The sequence below is a fragment of the Felis catus genome, chromosome D1 (assembly GCF_018350175.1).
Source record: "Felis catus isolate Fca126 chromosome D1, F.catus_Fca126_mat1.0, whole genome shotgun sequence".
In the NCBI taxonomy this organism is placed as follows: Eukaryota; Metazoa; Chordata; class Mammalia; order Carnivora; family Felidae; genus Felis; species Felis catus.
The window spans coordinates 63,689,457-63,717,414 of record NC_058377.1 but is presented as its reverse complement, the minus strand read 5'-3'; the positions used below and the strand labels follow the sequence as shown (position 1 = coordinate 63,717,414).

Below are 27,958 nucleotides of genomic sequence, written 5' to 3'. Positions count from 1 at the left end.
TAATCAGAGCATACTTGTATCCCTGTGATTATGATCCAGAAGAGAAGAAGAAAATGGTTTAAGATTAAAGAGACTCTGCAGGAACAAAATCTTTGGTAGGTGAAATACTAGTGAAGGGGTCAGCCTTTAATAGATAGTTTTAAAGGGGAAACCAAACATGAACATACAGGTACATACACGTGGGTGGGAGGTTTGAAGAGAAAAAGATAAGGGGCTGGCCTTTCTTATTTCTCTTCTCTTTCTTACCCCACACTCCACATTCTATTCCAAGTTAAGTACATATGGGGTAAGATAATCAGCTGAGACTGACGTGTGAAAGAGTCATTTTCAGAAAGGAAAGAAGATTGAGTTCAGAAGGTGGAGTAGTATATACTATGTTCTGGAAGGCATAGCTGAGTACTGCAAAAAATCCTAAATTACAAGTTCCTTTACCAGCTGAATATATTCATGATCAAATTACCAATGGGTTTTTGAGGTGTAGATGACAGAATCAAATATCCTTAGAGCAAGGAGAGAAAGAAGCTAGAACTGAACAGATAGCCAAGAAATGTACCTTAATACTATGTTTATGAGACATAATACATGATTTAAAAAATAAATTCATGGAAAAGAATTATTGTAAAGAAAAGGGCAACTTTGGGGGCACCTGGGTGGCTCAGTTTGTTGAGCGTCTGACTTCAGCTCAGGTCATGATCTCAGGGCTTGTGAGTTCGAGCCCTGCATCAGGCTCTGTGCTGACCGCTCAGAGCCTGCAGCCTGCTTTGGATTCTGTGTCACCCTCTCTCTCTGCCCCTCCCTACTCTCTCTCTCTCTCTCTCTCTCTCTCTCTCTCTCTCTCTCTCAAAAATACATAAACATTACAAAAAAAAGAAAATGACAACTTTGAAAACAGTTAAAACCTCACCATATCAAGATAAATTAGAAACTTATTCTAAAAGTTAAATACAAATTATAAAATTATGAAGAAAAAATAAAATATATAAATTGTTACCTAAAGAGAGAGTAGAAAATTACATCCTAGCAGTAAAATTACTTAAAACAGAAAAGAAAGAAATGGATAGATTTCACTACACAAATATTTTCAGTACTTCTGTGTCTACAAATCCTTACCATGCAGATATTTGAAAAATAACACAAGTTTGAAAAATAAAAAGTTATTACCACAAACATAACAAATTATCAGTGTCCCTAATCTGTAAAGAACTCCAAAAACTCAAAAAGAAAAATATAAATTTATCTATTATGCAAACTAAAGTAATATATTTAAATTTATACCTAGTAAATTAATAAAAACTGTTCAACTCAATATGAAAATGAGTTAAGTACACTTATATGTTGCTGGTAAAAATGCAGAACGTTTAATATGTAAAAAATTAATTCATCTTTCTATATCAAGAATATTAAATAGATTTTGACTTTGGTTTTAGTAATTCCACTCACAAGAATTTATTCTGATGGAAAAAAATCAATCACTGTTGACTCAGAGGTCAACATTGCTATTTTACACACACACACTAAATGTATATCAATGATGAAATAGCCAATTCTATTACAAAGCATCCACATGATGTAATGTTATGTCATTACATAAAAATATTTTCAAGGTTACTTATTCACAGAAGAGTTAAGATTTATTAAATACTCATTCTATGCCAGGTGTTATTCTAAATGTCTTACATTTATGTTTACTAACTTCTTTAATCCTCAAATGACTATGAAGTAGGTCTTACTATTACTGCCAATATACAGCTTAGAGATTTGCAGATAGGTACAGAGAGGTTAAGAAACATTCTCAATGTTATGTTAGTGGGGGCATACTGAATTCGAACCTCGGTCCTCTGACAACTGACCCCAGCCTCTTTGTCACTGCTCTTTACAGCTGCCAAATAATGTAGGGGAAAAATTCACTATGTATTAATAAGTGAAAAAATCTCTACTTTATGTGCACATATAAACTCAGTGAAATGCATGCCTGCCTTCAAAATGAAAGAAAATGTATCAAAAAGTGTGGAGGTTATCTCTGGGTAAGATTTTAGATGGTTTTTGCCTGTTTTTAGTATCCCTAATTTTATTAATTTTTTAAAAGTCCTTAGTTTTACAGATGAAAGTGCTGTTATTAATTTTTAATAACTTTTTATTATTTTTTAAAGAGAAAGCATTAGCAAATTTCCAAAAAGAGCAATATTCCCCAAAATAGTGCCACTTGGATGAATCATGTTATTTTGAAGCTTCAAAACAACCTGCAGATTTTGTTTATTTCCAGGCTTACAAACAAATGGCAGTAGTACAGCATATTTAAGCCACTAGAAAATTAATTGATATGTTGTCCTCTCCTTTTCAGCACAAATACACATCCACAGACTCACACATCCACACATATTAAGCATATGAACCCTCTGCAATTTAGCTCCATTTCAAGACTGTAACCAGTTGTTTGTTTGTCTGTTCTGTTTACTGCCAAGGAGTAAGCATTGTTTCCAATGGACCTTGCTAATGAGATGTCCTTTCTATTTTGTTCATTTCAGCAATATTTGGATTTTAGGCAGTATAAAAAATTTCCACATCGAAAACAAAGTCAAACAAAAACATCTGTTGGAGGGTCCAGGTGGGTCAGTTTCTGTAATGACTGTTTGGAGAAAGGAAGTTAGAACATGATACAAATCCATACAAACTACTACCAGTTTGGGCATTAATTAGGTTGCCTACATGATCTTTTAACAAGGTCAGGTGTCTAAAATTTGTGCAGATCTCAAGGTCTGCTCCCTTGATATGGGCCTTGCTTAGGCTTTCCCACTTGAAACTTTCTTTTCTTTGGTTCATACGTTGGTCCACTATGGACTTTCAAGTCAGAGGTCATGTCCAAAACTGGTAAAAGTCCCTTGTCTCATTCAACTTGTTAGCTACATGGGGAAGTAGGCAAATTTTAAATACAATACAGATCATTTCTTATAAATTTCTTGATGGAAAAAAGACTTAAAAGAGCATTTGATAATGAGATATCACCTTGAATCCATCAGAATGCTAGAATAAAAAAGACAAAAAGTAAGTATTGGCAAGGACGCGAGGAAAAGAAACTTTGTGCAATGCTGATGGGAATATAAATTGGTGCAGCCACTGTAGAAATGGTATGGAGATTCCTCAAAAAATCAAAATAGAAATATCATATGATCCAGTAGTTCTACTACTGGCTACTTATCCAAGGAAAATGAAAACACTAATTCATAACTATATAAACATCCCTGTTTTTATTGTAGCATTATTTACAATAGCTGAGATATGAAAGCAACCCACATGCCTGTTGATAGATGAATGGATAAAGAAGATGTTACACACACACACACAAACACACATCCACATACAGTGGAATATTAATCAGCCATAAAAAAGAATGAAATCTTGCCATTTGTGATAACATGGGTGAACCTTGAGGGTATTATGCTAAGTAAAATAAGTCAGGCAGAAAAAACAAATCCCATATGATTTCACTTATACATGGAATGAAAACAAAACAAAAGAACACACAAAGAAACAACAGAAATAGACCATGGATACAGAGAATAAACTCGTGGTTGCCAGAACAGATGGAAGGATGGTGAAAATGGGTCAAGAGGAGTGGGAGATACAAGCTTCCAGTTGGGAATGAATACATCACCAGGATAAAAGGTACAGTGGGGATGAAAGGGAATACAGTCCATGATATTGTAATGGTGCTGTATGGTAACAGATGGTAGCTACATTTGTGGTGAACACAGCATAAAGTATAGACTTGTCAGATCACTATGTTGCACACCTAACTAATGTAACATTCTATGTCAACTGTAGTTGAAAAAATAAAATAAAGTAAAATGGTAAAAATACAGACACACAAAATCATTTCAGAAGTCAGGTCACACTTCTTCATTTTTCTATTAAAAGATACACTCTGAGTTATAGTGTTTGCACCATGAGTATTAGCAGATTTCTTCTGACTTCAAAGACGAATAAATTTTGAGGGCTAGCCATAAGCTCTCCCTAGATGGTGAAACGTGTCTACAGCATGTATTTTCCCAGCACTCTCTTCAAAGCCCCCATGACTTCCTTATTCCTCAAGCTGTAGATAAGGGGGTTCAGGGCTGGAGTGACAACCGTGTAGAAAACAGAGGTGATGTTGTCTTGCTTGGGGCTGTGGAGGGAACTGGGCAGGACATACATGAATGTGGCAGCTCCATAGAACATCCCAACCACAGTCAGATGGGAAGAGCAGGTGACTAGGGCTTTGTGCCTCCCCTCATTTGAGGGCATGTGAAGCACAGTAAACAGGATTAGTGCATAGGAGGCAACAATGGCAGAAAGAGGGAGCAAAAGGAAAATCACCCCTGTCACATACACCAAGAGTTCATATCTGGAGGTATCTGCACAGGCCAACTTCAGCAAAGGTGGAATCTCACAGAGCAGGTGCCTGATCTTTTGGGCTTTGCAGAAGGGATACTGCATGGTATAGAAGGTATGTCCTAGAGCATTCAGGTATGCCAGTATCCATGCTGTGGCCACCATGAGCCAGCAGACCCTTGGCCTCATGAAGACCATGTAGTTCAGAGGATGACAAATGGCCACATATCTATCATAGGCCATGAAGGCCAGTAGCAGGTCCTCTGCACTACCCAGCATCAATGCCAGAAACATCTGAAGGGCACAGCCCGCAAAGGAGATGGTGTTTTCACTGCGCAGAAAATCCATGAGCGCCTTGGGAGTGACAACAGATGTGAAGAGGAGGTCCATGAGTGAGAGCTGCCCGAGCAGGAAGTACATGGGCACGTGGAGCCGGGAATCCACTGTGATGACCAAGAGCAGCAGGCCATTGCTGGTCAGGGCCAACATGTACAGGACTGTGATTATGACACAGAGCAGTTCAGGAGACCCACTGTCTTTCAGAATCCCCATCAATATAAAGCCACTGCCCAGGGTGGAGTTCCAGTACTCCATTCTGTATTGTTTCTTTAGTTGCCTAGAACCAAACACATTCTCAGTGAATTTTTGCAAAGGTGGTCCCTAGTTTGTAACATCACAGGACTCTAATTGAATCCAACTCCCATTTGGAAAAGCCACATTTGGAGCGTTGTACCCAAGCCCAGAAAAGTCAGAAGAGACAGGGACATGGAATTGTGAGGTATCATGAATACAATGAGGTGTTGCCTTTCCTATTGGACTCTGACTTTAACTCTTGATCTCTCCGTTTCTGACACTTTTAATTGTATATTGATGAAAGAACCATCTAAATGGAGAGCAGGCATCATAGTAATAACTAAACATTGAGAGGTCAATACACGAAAGTATTATTCAGGACACCAAACCTGGACAAGTATCTTTCCAGAATGATTAAATTATCCCTCTCTTAAAGGTAGCTTATGTACTAGAAAGTAATATTCTAACACATAAGCCCTTGATTATTTTTGTACCTAGGTTTAAGTATAATGTTTGATGACTGATTTACATGCCCAGTTAGTATTCTAATAGACCTATTCTGAATATAAAACTCTAAAGCAGGTACAGAAATGTTTTTTTCAACAAAGCACTTCCACTCATTTTCCATACAGCCTATGTCCACATTTGTTTGCAGCACTCAAGGCTGTAGATGGAAGCATCATGGGAAGAGCTAAAGTACGTCCACCTTAGTCACCTCTCTGGGCCAGCTCCACACTCTCCATGTGCCTGAGAGAGAAGGAATTCTAGACTGTCTCAGACTAAGGGGTGATGTGTTTGACATGGTGTTGGTTTTACGAGCTAAACCTTTTGGATGAAAGGACATAGGTGTTTCTTTACAGGCTATGACAACATGTGAGCCTGGGAAAACTCAAAAATCTGATAACTGATGAGGCTCTGCCCAGGAATATCAGAGTGTTTGTGTTTGGGGAAAACGGTGAAAGGTGCCGGCAACAATAGAGCATGTGCTGTATGCTGTAATCAGGCTCATTAATCCTAGCTTCCCTCTTGTGCACCCGACCCAGATCCCCACTCTCCTTCTTGCAGGACCAGAGTATCTCCACTGGATTGAAGGGTCGTGGGGGTAGGGAGGATGAACTCCTGTTCTGGAAAGCCACGTTTGGAATGTGGTATCCCACCCCAGAAAAGTCAGAAGAGACCGGGACTTGGGATTGACAGGTATCGATGTCATGCATCATGGGAACTAGGCAGATAAATCCAATTCTGAACATGTGTTAAAGAATCTGTAAGAGAAGCATGTTTCTCTAAATCTTTCCCCTATACTGTGGCTACTATATTTGGACATTTCACTGGTTCCCCTACGGGTCTCTTCTGGGTCCACAGGATTTTAATGGCACAAAAGGTATTATTAGAGCATATGACGGGCATATCATTTGCTCTTAGATGGCCCTTTGGAGACATTTTTTACCAGATAGGGGCAAAAATCTCTGAGCAGAGGGCAGAAAGCCCAGGAGTGCTAAAGATAGGTACTGGTATTTCCACCAGGAAGCAGACACCCTGGCCTGGGATGTGGCACAGTCTCCTTCATCATTTTCACTGATTTTTCTTCATGTTTAGAAAACCAAGAATAGAGGGCATTAGGATCAAGTACAGGCCCCAAAGCACTAGAGAATCTGGAAGACAGAGTGGCTTAAGTTCTTAGGGTCTGTTTTGGGCTCTGTTTCTCAACTCAGCATTCCTAGAGGCTGCACACTTCCCTGACAGAGAGACAAAGCCCTTACCTCAGGTAGTGAGAAGCCCAGATGGCCAAACGTGCAAACGGCCCTGTGGGTTGTTTGAAGGTGAAGGATTTTCCTGTAGAAATGGGGAAAGGGTGAGGCTTTTCCAGCAGTGTCCAACTGGTTGAAGTTTTGCTAAGCTGGGTTAAGAGTCTGAGGAGTCTGACCAATATAGCTGTCAGGGCCCCTTCTGGTCCTTCTATTCTTCTAAAGGTCTTCTCTGGAGATGCAGTGGAGACAGAGGGCTAGTTCAGTCCTTGGGTAGTTTCTGTGGCGCTCTTACTTCAGTGATGGATTTCCTGCTCTCACACCCATAGAGAATTAGCAGAAACTGTTTCTGTCACTCAGTTCCCTAGGTCAAGAACCCATCCAGCTCTGGAGAAGTTGTCAGGCTGAGTTCTTGGGTCCAGATGCTCAGACTGCCATTTACTCCTGCTAGGGTCTGGGAGCAAGGATGAGAGCAGCAGGAATCTGGAAGAAGTAGATATTGGAAGAGCTCCCCAAGGGAGACCCTGCTGTGCTTGGCCTCACTGTCTCTGGGGAGGCTGTTCTGGCTCCTCTCCCATGACCCCTCCCCCCTCTGCTTTATTCCATTCCTACATTCACAGGGACTTATCTTCTCAGCTGAAATGGCCTCCCCTGGAAGTGCTGGTCCAGGAAACAAGATGTTAATGAGTCCTCTTGGGCATGTTTCCTGGCCTGGTAGCCCTGCTCTTTTCTCTCACTAAATGAGCTCAGATGCCCCAGGTATCCTCTATCCTCCCCTAAGGCGGCACTGATGGCCCATTTCTGAATTTCTGACTGGACAGACCAAGAAGAAGGGTCCTTTTCCTGGTCAGTGTCCTGTCCCAGATCTTAAAGTCGGTTTTGTGTCAGCTCTAGGACACTCCCACAATATCTTCTGTAATTGTTACCTTGATTCTGAATTCTCATGTTCATTGCCTGTCTCATGTGCTGCATTGTATACATGTTCTTCTTGTTTTATAAGCTCTTCCTGCTACCTCATCAGCTTCCAGATATGATCAAGATCTCCCTGTTCAGGCAAACAACAATTTGGATTTTCTTTCCTTTGGACTATCTCTCTAAATGCCTCCCATTTTTTGCCATATTTTTTTTTCAAAAAGCATTTATAATAATTGGGTCTACTGCTACTTTAATTGCTCATTCATTATACACAAAGAGAACATTTGCCCAGAAAACCCAGAAGTAACAGTAGCATAACCCAATAAAATTGTATTTCTCACACAGGTAACAGTTCAATGCATATTTCTTATTTAGGGAGCTGTCCTTAATTGCTCTCTTCTGTGGGGTTGGGTGGGGATCCAGGCTTTTCATTTGGTGGAGCCTACAACATCTTCAGTAGGTGATTCCCAGGTTGACAATAATACTCTCCATTCTGGGTAGTCTGAAAGGAAAGAGATCCTACGGCATCAAGTGTAGGTGTTTTTATGGCTCAGACTTCATTTCATGGCACACCTTGTGGCACACTTCACCTCTGCATTGTATTCCTCGGCCCATTTGTATCACCTCCTGCCAAATGCCCTACTTGACTGAACTGACCTACTTTGTCTCAAGATCACCAAAATCTTCTTTGCCAAATCCTGTAATACATACTATTTTCTGTTACTGGGTTTGTTTTAAACTCACCAAATTCCCACATTCCTTTTCTTTTGGTGCAAAAAGGCTAAAGATTTTTTTGTTCCATACTAGCAGGAATATTTTTTTTTCTTCTGATCTCTGTGTTAATCTGGTAGCACACCACGCTAGCATAATCCAGAAGGGCAGGAACTAGTCTGTTTTGTTCCCAGTCACATTTCTAGCTCATAGCACGGTCACTGCATAAGTGTACTCAATAAATGTTTGCTAAATTAATAAAGGAGTGAACAAATGAAGGTTTCTACCACAGCTGCTGTCAAATTCCAACTAAAATATCCATGGGGAAAAAACGTCTATTCAGGTCCTCTGCTCATTTTTTAATCAGATTGTCTTTTTTTTTTTTTTTTTGGTGTTGAGTTGTGTAAGCTATTTATATATTTTTTATATTAAACCCTTATTGAATACATCATTTGCAAGTATCTTCTCCCATTCACTAGGTTGCATTTCTGTTTTGTTGATGGTTTCTGTCACTGTGCAGAAGCTTTTTATTTTGGCGTAGTCCCAATAGTTTATTTTTGCTTTTGCTTCCCTTGTCTGAGGAGTCATATCAGAGTAGCTTATGTTGCTAAGGCTGATGTCCAAGAGATTACTGCCTATGTTTCTTTTAGTTTTATGGTCAGATCTCACATTTAGGTTTCTAATCCATTTTGAGTGTATTTCTGTGCTGGTAAAAGAATGTAGTCCACTCTCATTCTTTTGCATGTAGCTATCCAGTTTTCCCAGCACCATTAATGAAAAGGCTGTCTTTTCTCAATTATATATTCTTGCCGCATTTGTCATAGATGAATAATATGAGTTTGTTGCCGGCTCTCTATTCTTTTCTATTGATCTATGTGTCTGTTTTTGTGCCAGAACCATACTGTTTTGGTTACTATGACTTTGTAGTATATCTTGAAATCTAGGATTGTGATACCTCCAGCTTTGTCTGGGATTTTTCCAAAGAACATACACAGGTACCCAACAGACACATGAAAAGATGCTGAATGTCCCTAATTATCAGAGAAATGCAAATCAAAACCACAATAAGATATCACCTCACACGAGTCAGAATGGCTAGTATCAAAATGACAAGCAGTATCAAGTGTTGGTGAGGATGTGGAGAAAAGGGAACCCTCATACACTATTGGTGGGAGTGTAAATGGATGCAACCACTGTGGAGAACAGTATAAAGGTTTCTCAAAAAAATTAGAGATAGAAATAGCATATGATCTGGTAATTCCAGTAGGGATATTTATCCAAATAAATGAAAACACTAACTCAAAAAGATATATAAATAATGCCCAGATGATGGAAGCAACCCAAGTGTCCATCCACAGATAAATGGATACAAAAAATATGTGATATATATCTATATAGTGATAGATTATTCTGCCATAAAAAAATGGTATCTTGCCATTTGTAACATAGGTGGACCTAGAGGGTATTGTGCTAAGGGAAATACATCAGACAGAGAAACAAATACCAGCAGCAAATACCAGAAAACACATATGATTTCACCTGTATATGGAATCTAAGGAGCAAAACAAATGAACAAACAAACAAAACTCAGACTCATGGGGCACCTGAGTGGTTCAGTCGGTTAAGCATCCAACTCTCGGTGTTAGCTCAGGTCATGGTCTCAGGGGTCATGAGATAGAAACCACATCTGGCTCTGTGCTGACAGTGTGGAGTCTGCTTAGGATCATGTTTCTCCCTCTCTCTGCCCTTCCCCTTCTTTCTCAAAAATAAATAAACTTAAAAAAAAACCAGACACATAAATGTAGAGAACAAATTGACAGTTGCCAGAGAAGAGGGGAGTTGAGGGATGGGCAAAATAGGTGAAGAGAATTAAGAGGTACACATTTTCAGTTGTAAAATAAGTAAGTCAAGGAGATGGAAAGTACAGCATAGGGAATATAGTCAATAATATTTTAGTAACATTGTACGGTAACAGATGGTGACTATATTTTGTGGTGAGCACTGAGTAATGTATAGAATTGCTGGATCACTATGTTGTACACCTGAAACTAATATAACATTGTATGTCAGCTATATACCTCAATAATAAATATTTAAATTTTTTTTAAATAACACTAAATAGTAACAATTATCTATAATCCAATTTGGCAATCTCTATATAGTACCTTCACTCTATAATTGTTGTTAAATTCAATATTTGGTCTGGTAACAAGAAAGTAAATAAATAAATAAACAAACAAATAAAATATTCATGAAGATATAAGTGTATCTTACAGCTGACTTCAGGTCAGTAAACTAGAGATAAGAAAAGTTATAGGACAAGATTTAGAAGAAATGTTCACCAACTCTATATTTTAACAAAGAATATATTAAAAAACAAGTTTTGGGGCATCTGGGTGGTTCAATCAGTTGAGTGTCTGACTTCAGCTCTGGTCATGATTTCATGGTCCATGAGTTTGAGCCCCGCATCGGGCTCTGTGCTGACAGCTCAGAGCCTGGAGCCTGCTTCAGATTCTGTGTCTCTTTGTCTCTCTGCCCCTCCCCTGCTCGTGCTCTGTCTCTCTCTCTCTCAAAAATAAATAAACATTTTTAAAAATTAAAAAAGTAAATAACAAGTTTTGCTTCCAACTTGGGAATTTAAAACTTGACATACCCAAATAATTTAGGCTAAGTTTTATTTATGTTTAATTCCAAAATAAAGAGGTTTCCCAGACCAGAAAATGGAAAAATATCATCTAATGGTACAGAAGCTAGTCCAAGTCAGAGTTTTCCCCCATATTTTCCCTTTCTTTACCTCCTTAATTCAGACACCCAGAGGATACAGTTTTTAATTAACATCAAAGGACTGAGCAGATAGCATGCAGCTGAAACAATTTGTAGCACGGGAAACATAATTTATAAACAATGAGTGTGTCTGGGTCCCTCAGAAGTTGACCATGAGCAAGGATTTGAATGAAAAAAGTTCATTTAGGGAGTGATTATAGTTTAAAACTAATAGGATGGGGAAGTGGGACAGAAAAGCAAAAGAACAAATAAAGGTTGTGTCATCAAGCAAGTTACTGTGGGCAACTGGATCTTAATCCTCCTGGAGAACTCTGAGAAAGAAGAGTAGAACATGTACCTCAGACGTATATCGCACCTAAGGTGTGAAGGATCTGGGGTATTCAGACACCAACTGTCACCAATCATCCAAGTCCTGGTTGCTGCAGGGGACATTAATTCCCTGGGCCACAGGCCTTCTGGGCATGTGAGCAGAACTGGCATATCGGCCAAAGAAAGTCCGGATGCAAAAGATGCTTATAGTCGCTAGTGGAAGTCAAACTGCCCTGAAACGATAAGGGTCACAAGCATATGTGGAAGGCATTGACCTAACTGCGCTATTGTAAGACAATAATATTTAAGATAAATGACATTGCTCAAAGGTATAGTCTTAAATTTACTGGAATGTACAAAATGATGAAGAGATTTAAAAAATGGGTGAATAATGAGTGTCATGGAGAGTAAATAAATATAACACAGTACATTATTTTTAAATGGTACTACTTGACTGACTGAATTTCCTAGAATTTCAGCTAGATTATTGCATGTATACTAATTTAATAGAACAGAAATATTATCTAAAATCCATGGAGGCATTTTTCATGTACCTCCAAATTCCAAACATTAGGGAAAACTTATATGGAAGTGATGAATAGATGATTTATAGGCAATAAACCTTAAACCCTACTATGGTATGAAAATAGAGATAGTTGGAAGCTGGTGGAGAGGAATACTTTGAAGATATTCTTACTCTTCCTTCCATGAGAAAATAAGGTGCTTCCCCTCACCTCAAGTGACAAGAGCTTCAAAAGCACTTTTGTGTCTAATCTGGAATTTGATTAATGTTAGAACAAGTACCTTCTTCACAAATAAAAAATCTAAGGTCAATTATGGACTGGTATAGTCTCCCTGGTTGAAGAGAAGAGACAGCATTCCACACTCCCAGAATTTAACGAAATAGGAACAAGCATGACTCCACTTGGCCTTATGTGAATCCTATGGAAGAGAATTAGCCAAGTCTCTGTAAAAGGGACTCAGGCCAATAGAACCACTTGGTAGGCTTAAAAGCGACCTCCCAACAGAGGAAAAACTATTAAGGGGGAGGCATATGTGACCAGCTAATGAAGATAGGGCCTTTAAAGATGTGATTAGGTTAAACTTTGTCATTATGGTGGGCCCTCATCTAATTGGAGGGGCGTCCTTATAAGAAAAGGAAATTTGCACACCCAAAGAGATATATGGGGTACAAGTACACAGAGGAAAGGCCCTGTGAGGACACAGAGAAAAGCTTGCCATATGCAAACTAAGTAGAGAGGACTCAGGAGAAACCAAACCTACTGACACCTAGATCTTGGACTTACCTCTTTTACTTTGTCTTTTCTCTCTTTTCTTTCCTTCTCCCCAGCCCCAATTTGCCAATCTCACCTTAATTCAGTGATTAATTTTTCCTGTCCAAAATATTTCTGGTGGTTGTTCACACCAGCCACTTTCAGTACCAAATCTTGTAATGACATTTTGGAGCTCCTGCCCCTATTATCAAACCCCAAACTTTCTATAATTGGTTTAAATATTATGCTATTGTCCTCTAACCTTCTGGGCTAACAGTCTTCTACAGATTCATATCCATTCGGAAGAAGGTTGGCAGGATCTTTATTCAGATTCTTTTCACTGGGGGGTTAGTGAAATGTATCAGGAAAAAGAAACCCCATTCAAAGCAATGAGACTTATTCAAGTTCTTCACGTACATGAAGCAATTTTAATTTTTATTACCTCGCCAACACTGCATGCATTCTTGAGAAAGAGAGAGAGAGAGAGAGAGAGAGAGAGAGAGAGAGAGAGAGAGAATTCTGAAAGGATAAAATTGACATGTTGACAGGACTTATTCCTTGAGGGGGAATTATGTGTGATTTTGTTTTTTAATACTCTCACATTATTCCTTTCATAATCAAAAAAGGAAACATTTACTTTTATTTTCTGAGGTTGAATTCACCTGTATTCTCTACTCCTTCCAGAACAAAGTGATAAATTTGAAATCACTCTCAAACTTATTCTGCTACTCATTGTAGCAGACAGCTACAAAACTGAGGAGGGCATGGAAAATAATTAGGGGACAGGTGAGACTGGCCTAAGATAATATAGTACTTAGTAAAGGGGTGAGAAGAAATCCGATTCAATAATATTGGTAGAGAATTCTACATAGTCAAGCTTACATGTCACAGACAACAGACACACATACACATGCAGACAACTGTACATACTTGCACACTCTTTCATACCTGTACACACTATGCACAAAATCATCCACAAAAAAATGGAGGAAGGAGAAAAGAGAAAGAAGAAAGGAATGCTTTAGAAAGGGTCATCATGCAGTACAGTTAAATTCATTGCCAAGGAGGGCCTGAAAGTTACAGAAACACTATAGGATTCAATCACTTTTAACTGGAAATAAGGCAGTTTGAGGTAGTGCATCTATGGGTATATCTCATAAGACATCCTTATGTCTGAAAAGAATGCTGACTTTTTAACCAGTCACTGTTGATTTAGTCAGAAACGTGGAAACAGAACCTCAGCAAGCCCACAGGTGACTGTATGACAACTTGGGTTTTCCAGTTCATTAATAGGTGAAGGATGCTAGAAATATGTTCAGGGAGATTAATCCATTTTTTCCCTTGGTCCAACATTTCAACGGTGAGTTTACTTTGCTAGGAAAATATTTCCCTCAGGAAAGAGCTACAAAAAGAGACCATAAGAAAACAAAAGAGTACAAGACAGAACATGACTCTGTTGACCCAGAGGTAAGGAAACCTTTTAAGGAAGACACAAAGTTTTACATATTGTGAGGTTCTAGACACAATGCTTGCACTGAATAGGCATTTAATGAATATGTGTGGAGAAGAAAAATCAACTGGAGCATATAAAGTGAGGGAAAGAAAGGACAAGGATAGTAGTAGAGCTATTGTTGTCAGTCATAATCTTCCAAGTGCTTAAGAAAAATGTCAGAAATCACTGCCTCTGAAGGCAGACTATCTTCCAACCAGCCTCCTGAGAGCACCCTTCACGTCCTTGTTCCTCAGGCTATAAATTATGGGGTTCAACATGGAAGTCATAACTGAATAGAACACAGAGACGACCTGATCCTTTTCATTCATTGTCTTGGAATTGGGTCTCATATAGGCAAATATTCCAGAGCCATAGTAGAGAACCACAACAGTGAGATGAGAGCCACAGGTAGAAAAGACCTTGAGCCTCCCCTCCTCTGACTGCATCTGAATCACTGTTGAGATAATATGCCAGTAGGAGACAAGGATGAGGGAGAGAGGTGCTAAGAGGATAATCACACCCATTGAAAAGAGAGCCATCTCAGCATTGTAGGTGTCTGCTGAAGCCAGCTTCAGGAGTGCAGGAGGTTCACAAAAATAATGATTAATTATATTCTGTCCCTGGTAGGGAAGACACAGTGTAAATGCACTGTCCACTGAACATACAAATGCCCCACTGATCCAAGACACTATGGCCAACTGGACACAAACCCTCTGGGTCATGACAGTGGAATAATGCAGGGGCTTGCAGACAGCCACATAGCGGTCATAGGACATCACTGCCAGAAGTGCACACTCTGTACACCCTGCTAAAAGGAAGACAATTATCTGCAGTGAGCATCCAGCAAAGGAAATGGTTTTCCTTTTTATGAGGAAGTGGACCAACATCTGAGGAACAATGCTTGTAGAGAAACAGAGGTCAGCAAAGGACAAGTTTTTGAGGAAAAAGTACATGGGAGTGTGAAGTCGAGAGTCACTTTGAATGAGGATTATTACAAGCAGGTTTCCAAACACAGAGAGAAGGTAAATGGTAAGGAAAACACAGAACAGCAGGATCTGGACCTTTGGATCCTGTGAAAGTCCCAGCAAGATAAATTCAGCCACAGAAGTTTGGTTTCCTTCTCCCATTAATGTTTATTCCTGTTTACCTGTCATCAGAAAGAAAACACATGCATTCTGAATGTTCAGTTTTCACAATCTTTATAAACAAGCACAATGATAACAAGTGCACCTTGTTGGACTATTTGTTTTCAGATGCTTCCTGGTAGGTGCCAGTTGGCATTAGGATGCATATTGCTGTTACATACTTTTTAAGCACGTCTTTCTTTGCTTGATCCATTTGGTAGGCTGAGTATCCTACTTGAAATGGCTTCTCAACTAATCCTGATATCAACATACTTACATATTGCTAAATTACCGTGAAGTGTTATCGGGGAATTGTCTTTGGATCAATTTAATTTTTTTCTTCTCAATAAATATTTTGTATTTACCTGGATTAGCAGTCTGAGAATGAGGTGAACTTGTTTAGTCAATAAAACCACTTTTGCTTTTATAATTCAAAATCAAAACACAGAGGTCAATAATAAATTTGTTCATAATAGAGTAGGAGTTTCAAATATGGTTTCAAAGCCAACAGATAAACTGCAGCTATTAGTTCTGGCTTTTTTTCCATAGCATCTTTATTTTTTATTGTTTTAATGTTTATTTATTTTGAGACAGAGAGAGAATGTGTGAGCAGTGGGTGGGTGGAGCAGAGAGAGAGGAAAGAGAAGAATCCCCAGCAGACGCTGGCTGTCAGCATACAGGCTGATGTGGGGCTCAATCTCACCAACTGTGAGATCATGACTTGAGCCAAAGTCAAGAGTCAGATGCTTAACCACCTGAGCCACCCAGGCACCCCTTCCATACCATTTTTAAAAGAGGCTTCTAAAGTAGCAATCCAAACAAGGTAAAGGAAGAAAAGAAAAATATACACCCATGGATCATAATCCTGGCCCTTGTATAAATATTTCACATGATTAAAAGGAAAAGTATCATGAAAAAATGTGACATTCAGAAATGTAACATAATAAGACTTCAGTGGCTAAGGCCCTATTCAAGAAAAAAAAAAGCCAGTAATAAGCAGGAGCTTAAACTTCTGAACTAGATATTAGTGAATTTTACTACTCCATAATGCCCAGTTTCAGCTCACCTCTGACCTTAGCATCAGCTGTAGTGGACAATTCTGACTTGCTTGGCACTGCTGACATTCTAAGTCAAGAGCTCCCCCACCTTGTCTTTTAGCATTCTGCCCAAGATGTTGAAGTATGGGCAAGTTAATCCCCAAAGACAATCTTTAACCAGAGTGCAAAGGAAAACTGATGAATAAAGACACCAGATATTTCTGGGAAGCACTCTGTATGATTCTTACAGGTTGAGCTCTATGGAGTTAAGTCCCCATTGTCTGTGCCATGTTTATTATTATTACTATTACTATTATCATTATTATTATAGTCCCTGAAGGACTTTTTCAGAATTTTGTTTTAGATGAATTCAGAATGAAATTTGAATAGCACAGATATACTGTACATCTGTTTATATACTGCAGCCCTCTAGAGGACCACAAACATTGCGATGTCTAACATTTCTCTCTTCTTCTAAGAACTTTGGGATTTATATTGCCCCCATACAGAATGCATGGTCTAGAGTATCAACTTCAATAATCCAAACTTCACTGGTGTTTAGTTGTTTCCTGTCTCACTCTTACTGTTTCCTTATACCACTTCCTGGAATCACTTTTGCAATAAGCTATCTGCACCAAAGTTCTTTTCTTAGCCTTTTCTTTCAGGAACCTAAACTAAGAGAAATATAGGACGTGAGATGGAGACCTGATGAAGACAATATTATTACAAGTCTGCCTTCTTCAACCAAGGAGTTCCAGCTGTGTCTGATGATAATGACTAACACTTACTGAATGCTTACTATGAGTCTGGCATAGTTCTAAGTACTTTATATGTGTTAGTTTATTTAATCTTCATGATAATTCTATGAGGAAGTTTATTTTCAATCTCTATTTTACAGATAAGGAAATTGAAGTGTAGAAATGCAAAGTAACTTACTAGTCACACAGATATCATTTACCAGTATTGGAATCCAAAGCCCTAGAGTCTTGTTCTGGCATCTGAGCTTTTAAATCTTCAGTCTTATTTCAGTCACAATTCCAACTGCAGCAGCTAGTACTAAAAAATCCAATCATGTAGATGGACTCCCCACAGAGAAATCCAAGCAATATTCAAGAGACAAAGGAAAATATCCTCAATCCCAAACATGTTCATAAATGGCTTGGCTCCTAAAGTTGGCTGAGGTTAAGATTTTCACATGTTGTCAATTAGAAAACAAACCAGAAAGAACTAAGACTTGTAGTAAGGTTCCAGCCAACTTTCTTTAAGTTTAGGAAGATTTGTAATAAAAGAGAGGATTCAAGATCCAAGTAGAACAACCAATCAGATTTAAGGGGCAAATGGCATCTCTGTCAGCAGGGTGAACATGGTGCTAAGGTCAATTTCAGTCTGATGCTACTGCTGACTATACGGTTGTCATAAATTTATCATTAACACTCAGATTACTAGATTAAATTTGTAATATAGAATATTTGGATTTGGTAAGAGATACAGGAACCTAAGTATCATGTATAGGATCTTGCACACTAGGTAGCAGAGCTTACTCCTCCTCCTCCTCTAATCATAATAATAACAACACGGACTAAAAACTTACATTTCATGGCACTTAATATGTTCCAGGCACCCTTATAAGCATTTAATATTTATTAATTTATTTAATTTTCAGAAGAGTTTCAAAGAAGTAGTCTCCTAATATACTCATTTTATAAATACGGGTTCTGAGGGTCAGTGAATATATTTAAAAAAAAAAAAAAAAAACTTCCAGGGCTACAGAAATAGTAAATTTTTGAATCAGGATTCAGTCCCAGGTAATCTGATTCTAGAGCCCAGCCCTGATATTGTTCTACTGAATAGGAGTGCGGATTCTATTTTTAGAAATATACTCTGGAACCATGCTCTGTCTGAGTCCACAGAAAAAGCCATAAATGGAACACACCACAGAATTAGGATCTGGGAAAATGTAAGGCAGAGGCTGATGGTATACACAGAAAATAAACAAATACGCTATCTTTCTATAGTGTGGAATCAGGTGGACAGGAAGCTAAGCAGTGTAGTGCAAATATCCGCAACTTTTTTTTTTAATGTTTTTATTTATTTTTGAGACAGAGAGAGATAGAGCATGAGCAGGGGAGGGGCAGAGAGAGAGGGAGACACAGAATCTGAAGCAGGCTTCAGGCTTTGAGCTGTCAGCACAGAGCCTGATGCGGGGCTCAAACTCACAGACTGTGAGTTCATGACCTGAGCTGAAGTCAGATGCCCAACTGACTGAGCTACCCAGGTGCCCCAACTTTTTGTTGTTGTTAATGTTTATTTCTGAGACAGAGAGAGACAGAGCATGAGTGGGGGAGGGGCAGAGAGAGAGGGAGACACAGAATCAGAAGCAGGCTCCAGGCTCTGAGCTGTCAGCACTGAGCCCCACGCGGGGCTCAAACTCAGAAACCGTGAGATCATGACCTGAACCGAAATCGGTAGCTCAACCGACTGAGCCACCCAGGCGCTCTTATCAGCAACTTCTTAATATTCCTCAAAGTTAGTTTCCTGCTCTTCCTTCTTTATTTACATATTGTTCTTTATGGATCTCATTTACATCCGTTGGCTCAATTATCACCTATATCTAGACTGCCTCAAAAGTCATCTGACAACTGACCACTATTCTTAGCTTGAATCTTACGTTTTCAATTTTTTTCCTGGATATTTTTTTCAAGTTTTTATTTAAATTCTAGCTAGTTAATATACATAGTAAAATTGGTTTCAGGTATAGAATTTAGGAAATCATTACTTACATACAACACCCAGGGCTCATCACAAGTACCCTCCTTAATACCCATCTCCCATTTAGCCCGTTCCCCACCCACCTCCCTCTACCAACTTTGTTTGTTCTCTATAGTTAAGAGTCTCACGGTTTGCTTCCCCTTCTTTCTTTTTTTCCCTTCCTCTATATTCATCTGTTTTGTTTCTTAAATTACACATGAGTGAAAACATACGGTATTTGTCTTTCTCTGACAGACTTATTTCATTTAGCATAATACACTCTAGCTCTGTCCACATTGTTGCAATATTTACAGTAAAACATTTTGCCTCTGCCTCAAAATCAACATATTTGGAATTTAAATTTTACTCCATAAATCATTTTTAACTTTAGGGACTCCATTCTTGGAAATTCCACTGTCACTTTTCCTAACCATCATGACCTTAAAATATAAAATCAGCTCTGACTTCTTTTATCCTCCTTGTTTCTGCAAGTTGATCAATCATCAAGTTCATTCTTTCAAACATCTTTCAAATCTCTAACTTTTCATTGTCATTGTCATTCTTGCTAGTCTAGTATGTCATTCAGTTCTGCTTGTATTATTTCAATATCCTTCTAACTTGTTGCCACACCCTAGAATCAAACATCTTATATTCCACTAACTGATAAATCTTCCAAAGTAAATGGTTTCCACATCTAATGAAATAAACTCCAAATTCTCTAGATGAGCATTTAAATCCTATCTCATGCTTATCCCAATTTCCTTCCTTTTTCTGTCTTAAAAGTGTCTTTGTTTCAGTGAAATCAAATCATTAATAAACTATTCATATTAGAATCTAAGAGCTTGGTAAAGAAAAAAAAAAGAAATAGAGATAACAAGAACAGGTCATACAAGTATATCTGTTAATAGAGAATAGTTTAAAAATTATAAGAGAATATCATGTACTCATTTAGAAAAATTGTTGAATATCTAGGAACAAAAAAACAATTTTTAAAAAGTTCTGAGTTTCCAATTTTGAGAAAAAAAGGAAAGATATAAAGAGACTGACAACCATAGGAAATACTATACTGGTTTTAAAATATTTATAATTGATAAGACTCTGGCAAATATAGTTTTACAGATGTATTCTATATAAACATCAAGGAATGGATAATTCTTAATATTTAAATTATACCAGGGGATAAAAAATAGGATGTTGAAAGTTTCAAGAAACAAAAACCCTTCTCAACCTTTTTGAAAATAAATCTATTGCTCTTATAACTGATGAGAGCTGGATACAGAATAGGATTTATCCAAAGGTTTAACATGACAGGAAGTCTGAGTTTACATTTCTTTTTTTTTATTTTAAATTCTATCATTCTAGGTGTCACCATTTTCTTAAGAAAATCTCCCTTTATGATCTTAACATAATTATGAAAAGCTCCCACTGTTACCCCTTGTTCAAATATAAAAGGAGAGATAGAACATATTTGACCAAGATTTCTGCCAAAAGTTCTGAGAGTCAGTCTGATTGGAACATATCATTTTAGCAGTGGATGTGAGAGAGAAATTAACTCAGTCTAGGTCAAGTGCTGGAAAAACTAGTATGGAGTTATGTGTATAACTACCATGGCTGTAACCCCAACCACACCTCTCTTTAATATTTCCTTCTTCTTATCCTTTATATATGCTTTAAGGAAAATAAACTATCTCATAAAGTAGCTATCTCATAAAGTAGTAGAGTGTAGGGATGAAGAAAAGACAAGGAGTAAGTTTCAGGGATGCTAGTAATTTTCTGTTTCTTAAAATGGGTGCTGATCACATGGCTGTGCTCATGATGTGAAAATTCATTGAACTATACACCTGTAATTTCTGTGTTTCTCTGCAGATATGTTATGCTTTAATATAAAAGTTTACTTTAAAATAGAACATTTGGCAGGTATAATTAGCTGTCTCAGAAAAGAGCACTCTTGTAAGATAACTGATCCACAATAAATTGTCTAAATGAATAAACTATGGTTTATTTAAGGTTTCATATTATAGCGTATTATTTCTTAAAATTTTCCCGATTCAAAATCTCGAAATTATAGAAAGAGGAAGAGGAAGAAGAAGAAGAAGGAGGAGGAGGAGGAGGAGGAGGAGGAGGAGGAGGAGGAGGAGAAACAGAAGCAGAAGAAGTAGCAGCAGCAGCTGGAGGAGGAGGAGGAGAGGGAGGGGAGGGGAGGAGAAGGAAAAGGAGAAGCAGGAGGTGGAGGATGGAAAGGGAGTGGAGAGGGGAGGGGATGGGGAGGATGGAAAGGGAGTGGAGAGGGGAGGGGATGGGGAGGATGGAAAGGGAGTGGAGAGGGAGGGGATGAGAAAAAAGAAAAGAAGGTCATCATGAAAATTATAAAATGTTACCAACACAACTCAACACAGTGGGTTTTTTCTAACATTTCCCGTAACTAAGTAGCCTCAGAAAGTAGACTCAGAAAAGAATTCCCAGATACATGAGGCAAAGTGGTTATGTTAACAGCTAATCTAACAAGGGTTTTCCTAACTTTACAATAAGAGTGAGTTCTTTGTTTCCTCCACCCCACATACTTGACTCAGTTAATTCTATATTTTACTGCTACTTTTAACACCTCACTTCTGATATCAAATTGTTATTATTAAAATGTGTGGTTTGTAAGTAAAAGGAAACGCAAATGTTTACCCCAAAAAGTGTTTATACAGAGTGCTTATAAAAACAATGAGAATTTATAGATTTTAATTACCTAAAATCCATAGCAGTGTTGGCCATGGGTGAGGTTCTATCCAGACACTCAACATATTTCTTTATAGCTTTTCACATAGTTCTCACCACTGTCACCCTTATCCTAACAGTTATTAGGGATACATGATTTCTTGCCCACATCTAAAAATAAAAATAAAGTTTCTTTGCAATAGGCATTCCCACCAAAGGTACTGGGATAAAGTCTGATGTGGCATAGAATCATATTCCCTACAAAAATATGGATCCACAAAACATCAGCAAATTTTGAGCAAACGAAAAATGTTATTGAAAACACAATTATCAAATATCTAATTCAGCTGTATATTCGTCTGTTTTATTTTATTGACAAATTCTAATGCAAAAATCTGATAAAGAGAACACACAGAGTGATAGAAATTTACCCTTCAATTATAGATGCAAAAATTGCAAATAAAATAATAGCAAATGATAAATGGAAGTATATTAATGAGGAATATATAATACCGTTGTAGAGTTTTACCAAGCAATATAAGTATTTTTGAACACTAAGGAATAAGAAGCATATGATAACATCAACTGAGAAATATAAAAATACAAATACAGATTTCCAATTCTAGTAATTGTTTGATACCTGTTATAGACCAACCTTTCCACCAAAAGCAGTTATAAATCCATAAGACCTCAAGAGACAAAGATCTTGGAGAAAGAAGATGAACAATATCGTGGGCCTGATAGGCAGAATTATTTTTTCTCCTGTCTGTGGATTGTAAAGAAGCAGCTGAGAATCTGATAAACTCAATATAAAGTAGGGTCTGAGAAGCTGAAAAGTTGAGAAAATTTTTTCAACAGTTTTATTTATTTTTTTTTCAACGTTTATTTATTTTTGGGACAGAGAGAGACAGAGCATGAACGGGGGAGGGGCAGAGAGAGAGGGAGACACAGAATCGGAAACAGGCTCCAGGCTCTGAGCCATCAGCCCAGAGCCCGACGCAGGGCTCGAACTCACGGACTGCGAGATCGTGACCTGGCTGAAGTCGGACGCTTAACCGACTGCGCCACCCAGGCACCCCTCAACAGTTTTAAAATGTGGGGATGAGGGAGATAAAAATAGGGGCTTAAGACTTACCACATGTGATCCCAATCTTTACTTGGGCTACTTGAAGAGCTATAACTTTAGAATGGGGAGTGAAATGGAAATATATAAATCATCTCGTTTAGTCAATTCAATCTCTAACTTGCATAAGACAATCTTCTCTTTCCCTAAATCCCTGATGAAAGCAAAATAAGTTGTCTTTTAGAGAAGGTAACATATCAGAACCTCAAATTAGCTTTACAATATTCCCTGCACAATGTCACAGACTCAGCAAAATAAAATTATAAGGCATACCATAATATAAGAACCAGAACTACTTCTTAAAATAAAGGAAGAAGATAGAGGGAGAGGAGAAAGTAAGGAAGCGAGGAAGAGAATGAGGGACAATGAGCCAAGATGGGAAATCCAAATAGTTGTGTTATCAGATATAATCTTTCAAATACTGTCAGTTAAAAAATATTTATATTAGGGCACCTGGGTGGCTCAATCAGTTAAGCGTCTGACTTTGGCTCAGGTCATGATCTCAGAGTTCGTGGGTTCAGGCTCCCATTGGACTCTCTGCTGTCAGCGCAGAGCCGGCTTTGGAGCCTCTGTCTCCCTCTCTCTCTGCCCTTCCCCCTTTTGCACTCTCCCTCTCAGAATAAATAAATAAACATATAAAAATATATTTATATTAGATGACAGACTAGATAATTTAATCAGGGGATTAAAACATTAGGACAAAATAAAGAATTTTTAGATATAAAAAATAAAATTATTAAAATAACACAAAAGATGGTTTAACAGCATATTAGACATAGACAAAGATAGGTCCAGTGAACAAGAAGACAGATAAGAAGAAAATATCAGAGAGTGCCTGGGTGGCTAAGTGTCCAACTTTGGCTCAAGTCGTGATCTCACAGTTTGTGGGTTTAAGCCCTGTATGGGGCTGTGTGCTGACAGCTCAGAGCCTGGAGCCTAGCCTGCTTCAGATTCTGTGTCGCTTACTCTCTGCCTCTTCCCCACTCACACCCTGTCTCTCTCTCTCTCCCTCGCTCTCTCTCTCTCAAAAATAAATAAACATTAAAAAAAAATTTTTTTAAAGAAGAAAATATCTGGATTGAAGGACAAAAAGACAAAAAAAAAAGAAAAATGAGACAAGTGAAATATGTGAAAAATAGTCTAACAAGTATAACTGAAGTCTCAGAGAAAAGAGAAAATAGGTTGAAAAACATTGAAGAGGTAATAGTTGAGAATTTTTCAAAACTGATAAAAAATATCAAGCTTTTTTTACAAATATATATACATATATATTTAATAAATGTGACAGTGTGAAAATAAATGATGTCTGTGTAAATTTAAATCTCATAGCGTATCTTACAATGGCAATAAATAAAAAAATAATAAACTACAAAAATCATGTGCTTATTTTAACTAAAATACAGAGAATGCCTAAGCTTTAAATTACCCAAATTAGGGAGAAAAAAATCCCACCAAATCCCAGAAAACCACCTCTTATACTCCTGATGTAAATCTTTTCAGAATGCTGTAACAGTCCAATGAAATCTGGGTGGAAAAAAAGAAAAGAAATGCTAATAGAAAGCTCAAGACTGATCTATAATCATCGCCTAAAAGAGAAGGTCCTTCTTTAGTAAGGAAACACTAAAAACAGAGCAAAACAAGCAAGCAAGCAAACAAACAAACAAAAAACTTCCTGAAAGATCAGAGAACTGACCATAGGGAAGAGTTTAAGAATGTGTGTGATTGAAAGTAGCAGTCTTGGAAAGGCATAATTTCTAGGAGAGAAGCAACCTTGGGGATTAGGGAGTGAAAGAATAAAGAAGCAAAAGGAGAAAAATCAGGATCTCTGTAAGAAAAAAGAGAACTAAAAATCAAGTGGCATACAGTATCTCTCCACTTCACCCAAACAAAAACAAAACCATCCACTACAGAAATTTTACTTAATTACTCTTGTGTATTTTTGAATAGGGAAACCATCCCAAATCCATAAAATAAAGACTGAATTTATAGAAAATAATTATTTTTATACATATAATTTATTGTCAAATTGGCTTACATACAGCATTCAGTGCTCATCCCAACAGAAAATAATTATAAATATTGTTGAAAAATATTAATGAACAGAATCAATACCACCTTAAGAAAATAATACATCATTAAAAAGTGGGTTATATTTCAGGAATGTAAGGTTACTTCTATATCAAGAAGCTCATTAAGATAAGTCATATCAATGGATATGAGAACATAATAAATAATTATGTTGGCATTTCAATTCAGTTAGGAAAAGAAAGATACTAAATACATAGCTATATTTATTTTAATATGTTTTCATAAAAATAAAATTACATCACTACATCATAATATAAAACAAAATATATTACAGATGGAGCAATAATCTATATGTCAAAGCCATAATATAAAAATTTAAGAGAAAATACAAAGAATTCTGTTTTGGTCTTGGAATAAGAAAAAACTAATCATGACACCAAATCCACTAGCCATAATGAAAATAAGCATCTGACTACATAGTCATTGCTCTATTTATCCAACACATAATCAAGGGCCATATTCTAGAATCAAATTCCTCAAGAAGTCCACATTACTTTAATTTTTTAAGTTTTTATTTAAATTCCAGTTAGTTAACATACAGTGTAATATTAGTTTCAGGGGTACAATTTAGTGATTCAACACTTCCATACAATACCAGGTGCTCATAACAAGTGTATTCCATAATCCCATCACCTATTTTAACCATCCTCCCACCCACCTTCCCTCTGGTAATCATCAGTTTGTTCTTTATAGTTAAGAGTCTACTTCTTGGTTTGCCTCTCTCTCTCTTTTTTTCCCTATGCTCATTTGTTTTGCTTCTTAAATTCCACATGAGTGAAATCATATGGTATTTGTCTTTCTCTGACTTATTTCCCTAGGCATAATACTCTCTACCTCCATCCATATCACTGCAAATGGCAAAATTTCATTCTTTTTTATGGTTGAGTATACACACACACACACACACACACACACACACACACACCCCACATCTTCTTTATCCATTCATCACTCTATGGACACTTGGGCTGTTTCTGTACTTTGGCAATTGTAGGCAATGCTGCTACAAACATAGAGGTGCATGTATCCCTTTGATTTAGTATTTTTGTATTCTTTGGATAAATACCTAATAATGCAATTGCTAGGTCATAGGGTCGTTCTATTTTTAACTTTTTGAGTAACCTCATACATTTTCCAGAGAGGTTGCACCAGTTTACATTCCCACCAACAGTGCATGAGTGTCCCTGTTTCTCCACATCCTTGCCAACACCTATTTTCTGCATTATTGATTTTAGCCATTCTGATAGGTGTGAGGTCATATCTGATTGGAGTTATGATATGTATTTCCCTGATGATCAATCATGTTGGCATTTTTTCATGTGTCTGTTGGTCATCTACACGTCTCCTTTGAAAAAAAATGGCTATTCATGGCTTCTGCCCATTTTTTAACTGGATTATTCATTTTTGAGATGTTGAGTTTGATAAGATCTTTATATATTTATCAGATATGCCATTTCCATAGGTTGCCTTTATCAGATATGCCATTTCCATAGGTTGCCTTTTACTTTTGTTGATTGTTTCCTTCACTGAACTGAAGCTTTTTTTAATGAAGTCCTAAGAGTTCATTTTTGCTTTTGTTGCCTTTGCCTCAGGAGACATATCTAGTAAGAAGTTGCTACAGCCAATGTCAAAGAGGTTACTGTTTGTGTTCTCCTCTAGGGTTTTCATAATTTCTGTTCTCAATTTAGGTCTTTAACTAATTTTGAATTTGCTTTTTGTGGATGGCATAAGAAAGTGGTTCAGTTTCATTCTTTTGTATGTTGCTGCCCAGTTTTCCCAATACCATTTGTCGAAGAGACTTTCTATTTTTTTTCCTTTGGAAATTCTTTCCTTCTTTGTTTAAGATTAATTGACCATATAGTTGTGGGAGAAAGTCACATTACTTTTAAAGAATTAATAGCAAAAGCAGGAAGCTTCTTTTATTGTTCTTCAGAAATATCAATACAAGTTGATGTTTTTTTAGTTGTGTTTGATTTTGTTTTTCCTCCATTTATTACACCTTCAAATATGTTATAATATCCTCTATGTTAAAATGCATACAGGAGGAGGAGTTAAGATGTCAGAGAAGTAGGGGTACCCTGGGCTTTCCTACTCCCTCGAACACAGCTACGTGTTCAGATCACTTGGAGCACCCAGGAAATTGATCTGTGGACTGTCATAATGATCTCCATGGTTGGAGGCAGACAACATGGCAGGTGTGAGGGGTGTAGAAGTGAATTGGGGGAGAGGAAAAATGGTGGTGCTGCGGAGGGGAAGGGAACCCTTTCTGTGGAGAGACAAAAAAAGAGAGGAAGAGAGAGGGGTTGAGACAGTGCAGCATCAGGCTCACATAAGAGGAAAGCTTCTGTGGACCATGGACCGGGGAGCAAGAGGTACTAAATGTTGCAGGGGTTTTGTTTTTGTTTTTGTTTTTTGACTTTTTGTTTGTTTGTTTTTTGTTTTTATAAACAGTGTTTGGAGCTCAAACTCTGAGATATTGGAACTGCACAGTGACCTTCTCTGGAGCAGAGCTGTGCTGTGCCCTCCTGGGGATGAGGGAGCTGGCCCCAGAATACATAGCGTCAACCAGAGATCTCCAAGGTGAATTAGGAGAGAACATCCCCCCCAGAGTACTTTTGGAAGAGGGTATATGGCCTCCCCAAGGCCAAAAGACCCTGCGGGTGCCAGCAAAAGGCCTTTCATCAATAGTGGACAGAGGACCAGAGGACCCAGAGGAAATAAAACTTTAGCTGCTTTTAGTGGTGCTACACCATAGATTCTGCACATTGTGTAGGCGTGGGACTGTTTTTCAGAGACACAGCATAGAGGGGCTGTACTCTGGAGGAGGGGGATGGATATGTGTGGTGCTGTGTTCTTTAAGACTTTGAGTTTTGGATTCCAGCCACATGCCAAAGAAAAAATGCAGGGGAGTTGTGGTACACAGCAAGCTAACTGCCCTTACTATACTGTAAGGGCTGCCTGAAC

The 27,958-nt window shown here is 37.8% G+C and overlaps 2 protein-coding genes and 1 long non-coding RNA gene across 3 annotated transcripts; 1 reads left to right on the top strand and 2 right to left on the bottom strand.

Moving 5' to 3' along the window:
* Positions 1-43: 43 nt before the first annotated feature.
* LOC123380496 lies at positions 44-27,892 on the top strand. Its single transcript, XR_006586348.1, has 3 exons — positions 44-95; positions 6,007-6,138; positions 27,446-27,892. It is a non-coding gene; the product is annotated as an uncharacterized LOC123380496 (long non-coding RNA).
* On the bottom strand, positions 3,462-8,747 carry LOC101097958 (olfactory receptor 2AG2-like). Its single transcript, XM_045038880.1, has one exon. It carries the CDS (start codon positions 4,960-4,962, stop codon positions 4,030-4,032), a length of 933 nt encoding a protein of 310 aa, XP_044894815.1. The 5' UTR covers positions 4,963-8,747; the 3' UTR covers positions 3,462-4,029.
* LOC101094538 (olfactory receptor 2D3-like) lies at positions 10,850-18,492 on the bottom strand. The gene has a single exon (XM_045038881.1). It carries the CDS (start codon positions 15,296-15,298, stop codon positions 14,375-14,377), a length of 924 nt encoding a protein of 307 aa, XP_044894816.1. The 5' UTR covers positions 15,299-18,492; the 3' UTR covers positions 10,850-14,374.
* Positions 27,893-27,958: the final 66 nt, after the last annotated feature.